Source organism: Carya illinoinensis, chromosome 13, assembly GCF_018687715.1.
Source record: "Carya illinoinensis cultivar Pawnee chromosome 13, C.illinoinensisPawnee_v1, whole genome shotgun sequence".
NCBI classification, from domain to species: Eukaryota; Viridiplantae; Streptophyta; class Magnoliopsida; order Fagales; family Juglandaceae; genus Carya; species Carya illinoinensis.
The window spans coordinates 768674-780958 of record NC_056764.1 but is presented as its reverse complement, the minus strand read 5'-3'; the positions used below and the strand labels follow the sequence as shown (position 1 = coordinate 780958).

Genomic DNA, 12285 nt, shown 5'->3' with positions numbered 1-12285 from the left:
AAAGAGAGTGAGAAAAAGATCCATTAGGTTAGTTGGAGAACTTTGTGTGAATCAAAAAGGGATGGAGGTATGGGATTTAAAGATCTTATGAATTTTAATCAAGCTATTTTGCCAAGCAAGAGTGGAGGATACTAATAGATGAAACTACATTGTTGCATAAAATTTTCAAATCTAAATATTTCCCTAAAACTGATTTTTTTGGATGTAAAACTATAGACTTCACCTTCATATGCTTGGAGAGGCATTTGGGAATCGAGGCAATTGCTGAAGGAGGGGTGTAAATGGAGAGTGGGAAATGGAAAAACTGTAAGGATATGGCAAGACTATTGGCTGCCTGGTCATAAACTCTTGATATAAATGACTGATGTAAATTTGGTTCAAAGCACTACAGAGTCACACCAGCTTTTAGCTTTAACAGTTGATCATCTTATGGATAGTAGTACAAGGTGAAGGGATGTTGGGAAAGTCAAAACCATGTTTCCACCAACAACTGCTGCAAAAATTTTGAAGATCATTATTTCACCTAGAGATCATGAAGATAAGCTGATAGGGGAGAAAGAGAGAGGTGGAGAGTACAGTGTGAAGAGTGCCTATAAGTTTGCCTATAAGTTTCTATATAATATGCAGAAAGGGACTCAAATGGGGGAGAGTTCAAGAACTCTAGGCCAACAATGGGTATGGAAAGAGATATGGAAATTAAAAGTTCCCAATAAAGTCAAAGCCTTTAATTGGAGAGCTTATTGGAATGGCTTACCTACTTTGGAGAATCTAAAGAGAAGACATGTTGTTAATGATGATAAATGTGTGTTATGTGATAATGCAGAAGAGGATCTGATAAATGCTCTATTTTATTGTCCTCACGTTGTTGAAAGCTGGAATAAATATCTCCCAAGCATGTCTTCTGTCGATCAAGTAGAAACTATTGTTGATTTAGCTAGATGGGCTCGAGATAAAGGTGGGATTTCAGACTTGGAAACATTTTTTCTTATTGCTTAGGGTCTGTGGTATAGAAGAATTAACAAAATGTATGAAGGGAATGATTTATTGCCAGAGCAAGTAATTGTGCATGCTCTATCTCTGCAAAAGGAGTTTCATGATATGCAGTGTCCTCCCAATTAGCCTAGTAAAATATTTAGTTATTGGTTTCCTCCACAAGAAAGTGTTCTAAAGCTAAATGTGGATGGTGCCATATTTGATGCTCAACCCTGTGTAGGGGTGGAGGTGGTTCTAGGAGATGATAAGGGAAATGTTATATTGCCAACAAGTAGAAAGGAATAAGAGGTGAAAGACCCCCATAGAGATAGAACTATTTGCCATTTTCAAAGGTTTACAAATATGTATGCATATGAGAATTACATGCCGGGTGGTGGAAAGAGATTCTTATATGATTGTGCAAACTATACAAACTGACTCTAGTCCTATGTCATTGCTGGAAAACTTGCAGAAGGATACCATCAGACTTATGAGATACTTTGAGACTTGTATTCAATATGTTGGAAGATTTGGCAATATGATTGTTCACAAGTTAGCTCAACATGTTTTGCATGTTCATGAAATGTTTGTACGATGGGATTTAGTCCCTGATTTCATAATATCTGTTATTTGGATTGATGTGGTACTTTTTATTGATGAATAAAGTGTTTGATTTTATTATCAGAAAAAAAAACACGATTTTGTATGGGAGAAAAAGGGTTGATTGTGTCATTTGTGTGTGATGGAGTGTTTTTACCTACGTGTTATATTGTGAATGGTGGGCTGCTCTTATGGTTAATCAGCCGGACCGCTCTGCAACGTTTTCCATAATGACAAGAAATTTGAGGAGCGTACAAACTACAATGTAAACGGGTGAGGAACAAGATCGTGCCAAGGGAGAAGTTTGAGACTGACTATTCATTCATTGACGACATTGACGTGTGATGATACGGAGGGATTCAACTTTTTTTTCTTTTTCTTTTTTTTTTTCTTTTCTTTATCAGTAGTCCTTGCCAGGTCATTATGCACATGTATACGGTGACTGTGTGGATTTGTGTTATGTATTTTTTCTGTAAAAAAATAAATGTTAGGTGATATATTTTATTTTATTATTATAGTTTTTTTATATAAAATATAATAAATAATTTAATTTTTTAAAATTTTAAAATAATAATAATAATAATAAATTATATTTTAATAATATTTTATTTAATTTTTAATTTACATCTTAACTTATTATTTAAACAACCTACTTTACTGTAATTCATCATTTATGTATAATTTATTAATTTTAGATATAAGAATATTTTTTTATTAAATTAAAACCTTTAAATAAATAAAAAATGAGTTGTGCTACTTTAGAGTTAGTAGGTGATCCCCAGATAATATTGCTAGTTGATTTTAGCTTTTACTTAAAATAAATTTTAAAATATTTATAAAAAAAAACATACAAAATCATTGGTGGTAACCTTTTTCATTATTTAAAAATATATAGAAATAAAGTAAAATAAGAGTATTACCTGTATGTACTTATAATTTTATTTACAATATTCATTTTATCAATTTTCTTTTAAAATTTAAATTTTTATAATTTTCAACACATCAATAATTGATACATAAAAAAATAAGTTTTTTTTATAATTTTTTTTAAGCACAAATAGCATTTCCCAATAACTATACTAGCGGTCAAACCCAAGGGTCATGCTAGCATTTTCTATAAATAAATAAGAGTGATATTAGATACAGTTATAATTATTACACACTCTATTTGAAAAAGATTGGAATATATTGTTACCCAGATGACTAACACAAGAGGGGGTGAATTGAGTTGTATTAAAAAAATAACAATTATAAATCAAATATACAATATAAAATATAAACAAAATATGAAATAATAATAAATATAAAGAGTAAGGATAAGACAGAAGCAAACTCAGTATGTTAACGAGATTTGGCCCCACTGCCTACGTCCTCGCCTCAAGCTACCCCTTGAAAATTTTCAAATTCACTATTCGACCCCCTTCAGGTGGAGATAGAAACCTATTACACCTTTGAACAACACCGCTACAAAAGATCCATGTAGAACACTCTCTACACTTACAATCATCTTACATGTGGTGATTCAACTATTCTCTGTGTAGAACACTTTCTACATGCACAAGGGTTATACACATCCTTTTACTGATACAAGAGCTGATAGTGGGTAGGTTATCAGAAAACACTCATCAATGAGTGAAATAAGAACAATACAGCGCAAACTATATCTTTCAAAATTAACAAGGATAAAGACTAAATGCTTAGAGAAGAGAGAATGCAAGTTTTAAATGAATGTTGTATGCTCTTGGTGTTGTGAATGTGAAGCTCTCAAATGATCTATTTATAGGCATATAAGACTTCATATTCAAATTTAAAAAGATTTACATGTCAAAGATAACATCATTCATTTTTTTAAAAAAATTTAAATAAAAGGTTCTTCTCTTTCAATTGTCAAAGACAATATCATTCATTTTTCAAATACTCCAAATCTAATCTTTTACTTTTGGCATATGACAAAATAAGCACACTTTACTTTTCAAAAAATTCAAACCTAATCTTTTACTTCTTGCATATGACAAAATGAGCACACTTTATTTTTCAAAAAATTCAAACCTAATCTTTTTACTTTTTGCATATGACAAAAGGAGCACACTTGACTTTTCAAAATTTTCAAATAAAAACATATACCTTTTGCATAAGTAAAAAAAAGTATCAATCACTTTTGAAAATATTCAAATAAAACATGCACATGTGAAAGATGACAATCAATCATCTTTAATATTTTCAAAATTCAAACCTTTAATCAAGGCATGCACATGTGAAAGATGACAATTAATCGTCTTTTAAAAATTTCAAATTTAATTTTCAAAATATTCATGCACATGTGTAAAATGTATTTTAATGCTTTGTAATAAAATATTAATTTTGACTCTTAATCGTAATTTTGAATTTTTAAGAGATTTACAACATTACTCTATGACTTTCATGTGAAGTTGTTTCCTTCTTGCTCATACTTGTTTTCTTGATGTGCTTGACTCTATTGTATAGACAACTTAAGTTTGAGACTCTTTTATTCTTTGAATTCATTTGTTATCATTAAAATCCATGTGTAGATATATAATTATATAAAACTTAAAACCTTGGGTTCAACATATACTATTAAAAAATTAATTTTTTCACACCATTCCCATATTTATCCTTTTTTTTAATAGAATGTACAAATTTGCACAACAAAGATCATTTCTTAATAAAGCAAACAGAAAATAAGAAAATAAGGCATAAAAATTAACATTCTAAATTTTTATATACCATTACCTCAATTAATAATCCGAAAAAAGAAGAGCACAATTCTTTTAGGACGCATTTGAATATTAAAAATATCTTAAAATAATTGTAAATTATGATTAAATATTTTGTAAATAATAATAAAATAATTTGATAATATTTAAAAGTACTTGAAAATAGTTGTATTTCTAAACGAGGCTTAGTGAACCTGAATGGTTGATGGTATTGGCCGCAGTTTTTTTTTTTTTTTTATAATTTGAAGATGCATCTTTTTAAATAATTGAAAATAGAATAGAGATTAGATAAATCTCTTTTCAAATGGTTGAATACGACTTGTAAAACGGTTCGCTCAATCCTTATATTCCTCCTCGACACTGGACATTCCCTCATAGTCACAGCCCACCAGAATTGAACGCCATTTAAATCAAAACGTGCTGCCAACGCCATTTCTTCAGAATCCCATCCAATCCGATCATCCGACGGACCGTGCGAGAACCGGACGACCCAACGCTACTGTTAACTGTTAAGTACGTTTCTCAATTTATCTGCTTGACTCTGGTTGGTTAAAGAGATAATGAAAATAATAAACTCGGATACTTTGATTCTCCATTTCATGATTCAATAAACTCGTATTCTGCTATTCCATCATTTTGTGGATTATATTATTTTGGTAGATAAGATTGTTCATTTCGTCATTATAATATCATTCAGTGTAACACTTAGAATGACTATAATCTGTATTCCAGAAAGATTTTTCTTGAACGTAGATGTTGATAATCTTGATTTTTGAGAAAAATGAGTTCTAGCAAAACGTTTAACTATTACACTTTGGATCGCATTTTTCTGATGTTTTGATTTTTGAGAAATTTGCCTTAGCTCAGTTCAGTGGAAATATTGGGTTGAAAGGAAGATACATCAATAAAACTTTGGGAAAGCTTTGAGTCTCAATGGTTTATTTGAATAGGGTGTTCATCTCAGAGTAATAAGTTATTTAATTGTAAATATGTGAGTCCAAAGTTATGTGTAGGGGTATTTTTGCTCAACCTTGAAACAATTTTGGAAATTTAGAGTCAAACTTAAGAGTGGTGAGTTAGCTGCTGGAAACTTGAATAAATGATGAGAAATTTGGGACTGACGTTAAGCACGTATAGTTATTTGTTAACCTTGAAATGAATGTTTGGATTCTGAGAGGTCACTTGTGGTAAGATATCAAAGATGTGTATGACTTCATAATTACTGGAAATTCATGAACCCAATTAGATACTTTGCCCCGGTCTCCAGCCGTCACAACTTCCAAAATATGGGTGGGGGATGGATTGAGATTCCCTACAGCCCTTCGTTTTTTTTGTCAGCTGGTGAAACAGAATGCTTGTTAATAATTTGTGTATTTTGTCAGGGAAGGCTGTTTGAATCAATTTGGAAATTCCTTTAAGCGTGAGATGGACAGTGACGATGACTTTACGTTTTGTCAGGCAAGTGTGGTACTTAATATTTCATATGATGCGGTTATGGCTTTCTTATCCTCTTGAATTGGCCCAAGTCTGTCAAGTATGTTGACTTTTGCTATGTTTAATTACAGTTTGTTTTGCGTGCTTTTCAAATTTACATGGTTTTATCTGAATAGATGGCTTATGATCATAACTTCAGGTTAGCTTACCAGCTGAACAAGAAGGTCACGAGACAAAGAAGCTTGTATCTGATATTGGTGGTATTAGTATAAAAGATGAATTCTCTGATGGCAACAATAATGGTCAGAATGACTGTCTTCTATGGAATGAAAATACCAGCTCTAAGAAGCAGGGTGAAATTGGTTCTTTGTCTTTCAATGTTATTGATACACCCTCTCTGGAACAGTCAACTGAGTTTTCAAGACTAGTAGTAGCATCAGGAGATGCTGGAGGTTCCACTAAAAAAGTTCAGGAGGAGATTGTTGCAAGGAAGCCAGCACCTCGAGCCAAGGTCCCTTTTGAGAAAGGACATAGCCAAATGGACTGGTTTAAGCTGACTCAAACACATCCAGACCTTGCAGGTGCTTGTTGAATATATTTCTCGGTGAAATTGCTCCACATATTTTTTTATTCCATATTTCTTCCACCGATCCTTTTCATGAATCTTCTCTAGAGTTTCCTCACTTGTTTGATTCTACTTGTAATAGATCACACAATCTCCTATTGTCTCCCTCTCATGGATTGTGCCCTTTCAATGTTCTTTAATCAGACTATTTATTTCTGAAACTCATCTAATAGACATACTTTTGCTCCTGAAAAGGTTTCTACCTTTTCTTTCTGAGATGTTCGTGTATGCTTTCTAACTTTTTATGCAGTTATGTTTCTATTTTTTCGTTTTTGGTCTTCCAGACTTATAAAAAGATCACATCATAACAAAGTGCAATTCCTTCATTCTGGTTCATAATCTTTTTATTCCATTCCACAAATCATGTGGGGCGCTCTCCCTCTTTGTTGTTTCTGCAACTGTGAAAACTTTTGGTTAGAAAAATCCCATCGTGCAGCTAGATGTGCTGGATTTGCTAAGGGTGGCTTATGCATATAATTTTCTAAATCAAGGGGTTGCTTATGCATATAGTTTGCCCCTATTGTGAAATTTCTACATAAAGTAGAGGAGACACTGCACGTTGTTATAATATTTATTATTGAAGTTGTTTAGTTATACAGCAAAACTTGTAAGCAGGTTCAATTTATTGTAATGCACTGAAAGTCAAGACACTTCCATGTTACTTATAATGCTACTGACTGTAAGGTACTTGATTCCAGGATTAAATGGACGGTCAAATAAGAGGCTTATTTCTATGGATGAAGTTAGACAACATCAGGAAGAAGGTTCCATGTGGACTGCTTTGAAGGGTCGTGTGTACAATATATCTCCATACATGAGATTTCATCCTGGAGGTATGGAAATGATCTTACCAAGTTTCATAGCTTCATTGACCAATATCTCATTTATTCAATAAGTATGTTGTGTGGGGTGAGTTAGTAGCACATTGTTGGTGTTTGGAGCCTATCAGTGGCCTAGGTTGAATAATATAAGAAGCCAAAATAATATTGTGTTGTAGTGCGGAGCCAATTGAATCTTTATGATGCTCATATTGCATCTCCAATCTCTAACGTATTATTTGATGATGAAATCTTGAAAATAGCCAACTCATGTTATTACTGAAATGGTGTTGAGTCACAGAGTTGTATATTCCCCCTAAAAGCTACTTTATGGTGTCCTCGCATGCCTCCAGTTTTGCAACAATTCAAAAATCTATACATGTTTGCATAGGTATGCTTGTAAGTTGGTGGTACTAATTGCTCGTCTTTTTAAAAATTTCCTTTTCAGGTGTTGATATGCTGATGAAGGCAGTGGGAAAAGACAGTACATCCATGTTTAGTATCCTTTACTTGAATTTTCTCCCTTTCAGTGATTTCTTTAGGTCTTGCCTGAATGCTAGTTGTGATTTTTTGGACTGGAGATTATCTTACTCCATTCAACGTTTTTGGTTGTTAGTTTTCCCCACTTGGATTTCTCTGAAAGAACCTTTTTTCCCCTTCTTGCTTGTGAAATCCTTTATTTGCAGAAGCTACAATCTCCAAGCTGTGCCGACTCCTAGAAAGTCAGTTCCCAAGTGTTGTGCTTCAGGAAAAATGGTGCTACTACTTGTTTTTGTTCTTTTGATCAGGGAAATAAAAAAGAATAAAAAGTAATGGTAGCACCATTTGTCCTACTTTTTATTCTTGTACTTTCTCCTCCGTTTGTTCTTCTCTTAGATCGTATTTTTATGTCTTTTTTATCTTCCTCTTCCCTTTACCTATTGAGGATTGCAAGTTGAATCTTACTTTTAATTTAATCTATTGAGAATCGTTACAGCCTGCAATCCTTAATCCACGTGTTTTAGATAAACACCATGCTTGGGTGAATGCTGAATTTTTACTGGAGAAGTGCCTTGTGGGTACACTAGATAACAGTGAGTAAAGGACAGCAAGAACGGAGGGATTAACAAGTGGTGCTAAGTCTCATTCACCATTGTACCAGCGGATTGGCAAAGTATTCCTCTTATATTTAATTGTATGAGATTAATGTGACTTTATGGTACGGGTTAGTTCATCATACCATTTGGAAATAACTTTTTAACTCTTTTTATGAAAAAAATATACCGAGTTGGGTTCTACCCTTATCGAATAGAACAGACTAGCCAAATCTTCTTAATGTAAAACCTACTTTACTTAGATTCATGTGTTTTTCTGCAAAGCTTTTAATACTTAAATATAGATTGCTGTAGCCAGTAATACTTTAAAAATGTCCTCACACGGATTCATCCGTTGCCGTTGGGATGAGCCGGGATGGCGTGTTAAATGCATGTCCAAATGTCATTGTAAGAAATTCTTTCTATCGATACTGACGCATATTATGCTATGAAAATACGTAATCTTTAATCAACCTTTTAAAACCGTGACACGTGTTTACTCTGAAAAATTATTCATTTCCCATGCCCGCATAAGGCATGGTTACACAAGATTTTCCCACTACATTTTCCCAGCATGGAAAAACGGCGTAGCTTTTTTCATCTGACACCACAGGAAGGCAGAATAATACCCCCATAAAATAGGGACTCCAGCCAGTTTAGATAACTATTTAAAGTATAATATGAGCCTAATCAACGGTCAAATTCACAAAAGACAGTTTATATTAACCATTACGAAATCTCTATCACAAAATTATGAAGCAGGTAGAAGATAGAAATCACATATGAGCTACGGGGACAACCCGGACTTGATCAAGAACAGGACCGCAAAGAGATCCAAAGTCATCGGTCCTAGTATGGTAGAAGGAGCTGAAGAATGTAATTCTGGTCCTAAATGACAGCGCTTTGAACTTGAAACTGGCAGTCTTGAACCTGCCCTTGCCTTCTGATTTGAAGGGGACTTTCAAGGTATCTTTAGCAGCAAATGCTTCAATCATCATTGATCCATGGCAACCGTTCTTTGCATCTCCAACAGTGAATGTAAGGTTATAGAATTTGTTGGGAACTGTTCTGAGAATTTGGGCAATGGCACTTTCTCTCCCTGCAACAAGTTCAATTGCGGCAAATCCAGAAGGGACATTGAAATGCTTCGAGTCTATGAACTTCACAGCTTTAAGGGACTCAATGATCCAACCAGGAAGCGGGGATGTGAGGTCTTCCTGTCTTGGAGGAAGGAGAACTCCATGGGAAGAGTTTACTAAATGATAGGGACCCTCCTCAAAGCCTGGATTCTTGACCAAGTTATCTGCAAGAAATCATTGGCAGGTATCGTTAAAAACCACCCAAGTTGTTCATAGATTTAGAGAAACAAACAAAAATATCATGTGATAGTACAATTACAGAAGAGGAGAAGTTCGTGGCAAAGAATGGAATTAGGTTTAGGGTGATATCTCTTCTGTTTGACTAGGATCAATATGACATTAAGGCAGTAGTTTAGCTGTAAGCTGCACAGATACATTGGCAGAGCCAACGAGGAAACAAACAGTTAAATAAAACAGAGTAAGACTCAGGGCAGGGAGTGCAAGTTCAGATCTGGGTGATTGTACTGTTTTTATCTAGGCTATTCCCTTGAGATGGTTTAAGGTACCAACTTGGGTACAACCAACGCACTGCTTGGACTTGAAGAAGCAACCAGAATGGCAAAAACAAGAGACCAAAGCACTATAGGGGTGCAGAGTGGCAATATCCCATATCACAGATCTAGGCATCTAGCACTCCAACTGGACAATTTACATACAATGGCAGACGATTTCCTAAGATAGATTTCTAGAATTAAGTTGTAGTGCAGAAAGGTTTGGATGCATTAATAAGAACCGTAACAAACCGAAGTTAACAGGGGTGAAGTACATATCACCGGCAAAATTAACAACATATGTATTTTCTTCGGAAATAGAATGGAATGATGATTACCTCTTGTGGGCCTTGGAGGGAAGAGCTCTTTGATAGCGACTGCATCCAAGAGTGGTCCACAAGCAGGGTCCTCTTGAATCCCAGGGTTGTGAAATGTCACAGTAACAACATTAGAAGTGGCAACGAATCCAAATGCATAGGTGTCTCCTCCATTACTACTGTAGAGTGTCTGCAAAGGAAGGTCTCCTTTCTGAGGAGGCACTAAGACCCGCAAAACCTCATCTTGTGCGCATGTTCTTGATGCCCCAAATGTTAGAGCATACAAGGCACCTGGTTTAACCTTTACCGTCTGAGAGATTGAGGCCTCATTGCCAAGCCTTACAGCATGAACACCGTGAGCCACAGCGAAGTACATGCCACCAGGCTGTGGCCCAGCGGAGATGTACTCGACAAAGCCATTGAGTTCCCATTTGGGCAGTGCATATTTTCCTTTGAGTACTGTTTTCTTTATGTCAGTTGGTTTTGGTCCTTCTTCAAAGTTTCCATTGTCGAGGTATCCTGTAGAAACATTGCAGAGCAACAGGAAATGATAAAGGGTTGAAAGTATAAAGATATCAAAATTGCCTCTCTCTCAGACGCACATATATTTGTTGAAGCATTTTCCCAAAAGCTCCTCCGAGTCTCAGAGAGAGAGAGAGAGAGAGAGAGCAAAAGGGAAAATCTTTTAACAACTGTCTGTGTTTACCAGCAAGTATGTGTAGGAGAGGAGAGAAAGAGGGAGGCCTAAAAGTGAAGATCCAAAACAGATCCGGTTCTAAAGCTACTCCGGAAGAGTGCACATGAAAGAACATAGAAACCCAACTTTGTTTAAACAGATCAGGATACCATAAACTCCTGAACCAAGCCAAATGGAGAAGAGAACAGAGAGGGAGGGAGGGAGGGAGGGAGGGAGGGACTAAAAAAAGTGGATAAACTTCAGTATACCAAAACCACAACAGGAAAATTGCAAAGCAAAATCAGAAGCACAAAGAACCAGTTCAAAGCACAAATCATATTCAAAGCCAAAATGCTGGTAAGATGTAAAGCATTACCTTCTAAAAATGTAGCTGCAAAAGCAGGACCAGTGAGCAACAAGAAGGAAGCTGTAAGCAAAAATGTAATTTTCACTTCCATGAGAAAGCACTGGGAAGAGAGAGAGTGAGAGAGTTGTAATGGATTTGGTGTAAGAGAAAGGTGGGATGCCGGCCCTAGTATTTATATAGGAAATGGAAAGAAGTGGGATCAGGAAATGAGGAAGCAGGAGGTTTAAAGGGCTAGCTCAGCTGAAATCACGTTGAAAGGCCGCACCGGTTAATGAAGCGTACCGGGTGGGTTACGTCTACTCATCCCAGATTATCAAGGCCGAGTGTTTCTCCATAATTAATGGCAATGCTATGATGATGTTATGCTAGTTTTGCTGTGTCTTCAATTGAGTTAATGGGTGGGGGTGCTGGAGGACAGTTGTTTGATTTGGACCGACAGACTCGTTTGCTTTGCTAACAAAATTCAAATCTTTAACAGTGATAATATGGATTATGTTATGGTATGAACTCCTTTTTACTGGGGACTGTTTCAAACTTTCAAATACCCTAAGTTTCAACTTTAACCTTGTTCCAAAGTACAATTTTAAGGATATTTTTTTTTACTGCGACCATGAAATAAGAGAAATGTCGTTGTCATGTTTTTAACTATAATCTTTTACGTCACATTAATTGGGATTTTTTTAAAAATTATTTTTTCCGTGATGTAATATTAAAGGATAATAAAAATTATTATTGTTATTATCAGGATGGTTGGTAATATTGCAACAATGACATTGGGAGTTTTAGGTGATGGCCTTTAAACTGCCAATAATGTGCGTAGATAGCACAGCGCACACAATACAGATAGTGAGATAAAGTAGCACTGTGGTATTGAGTAAATATACCTTTTTATTTTTATTTTATTTTATTTTTTTTGTCTGGCTTAAATAAACCATTGGTCCATTGCTGTACAGTTTCGTCACCGACGGGCGCTACAAAACAGGATATTATGGCATCTGACAAAGTGCAGTTAGAGTAACCAATAAATAAATAAATAAA

The 12285-nt window shown here is 35.0% G+C and overlaps 2 protein-coding genes across 5 annotated transcripts; one reads left to right on the top strand and one right to left on the bottom strand.

The window, feature by feature from the left end:
- Positions 1 to 4630: 4630 nt before the first annotated feature.
- Positions 4631 to 8474, top strand: LOC122292055 (cytochrome b5 domain-containing protein RLF-like). Of its 4 annotated transcripts, none has more exons than XM_043100244.1 (6): positions 4631 to 4820; positions 5766 to 5841; positions 5941 to 6322; positions 7065 to 7199; positions 7633 to 7683; positions 8189 to 8474. In XM_043100244.1, the coding sequence occupies exons 2-6, from the start codon at positions 5791 to 5793 to the stop codon at positions 8263 to 8265; spliced, it is 696 nt and encodes a 231-aa protein (XP_042956178.1). In that variant the 5' UTR covers positions 4631 to 4820; positions 5766 to 5790; the 3' UTR covers positions 8266 to 8474. The 4 variants fall into 4 exon arrangements, with proteins under 4 accessions (XP_042956178.1, XP_042956180.1, XP_042956179.1 ...); XM_043100246.1 differs by lacking the exon at positions 5766 to 5841 and adding an exon at positions 5695 to 5765 and having other exon boundaries at positions 4634 to 4820; XM_043100245.1 differs by lacking the exon at positions 5766 to 5841 and adding an exon at positions 5690 to 5765 and having other exon boundaries at positions 4636 to 4820.
- A 485-nt stretch (positions 8475 to 8959) lies between these two features.
- LOC122292054 lies at positions 8960 to 11568 on the bottom strand. The gene is made up of 3 exons (XM_043100242.1): positions 11257 to 11568; positions 10226 to 10723; positions 8960 to 9560 (listed from the first exon to the last, which is right to left on the bottom strand). Exons 1-3 carry the CDS (start codon positions 11336 to 11338, stop codon positions 9034 to 9036), a joined length of 1107 nt encoding a protein of 368 aa, XP_042956176.1. The 5' UTR covers positions 11339 to 11568; the 3' UTR covers positions 8960 to 9033.
- Positions 11569 to 12285: the final 717 nt, after the last annotated feature.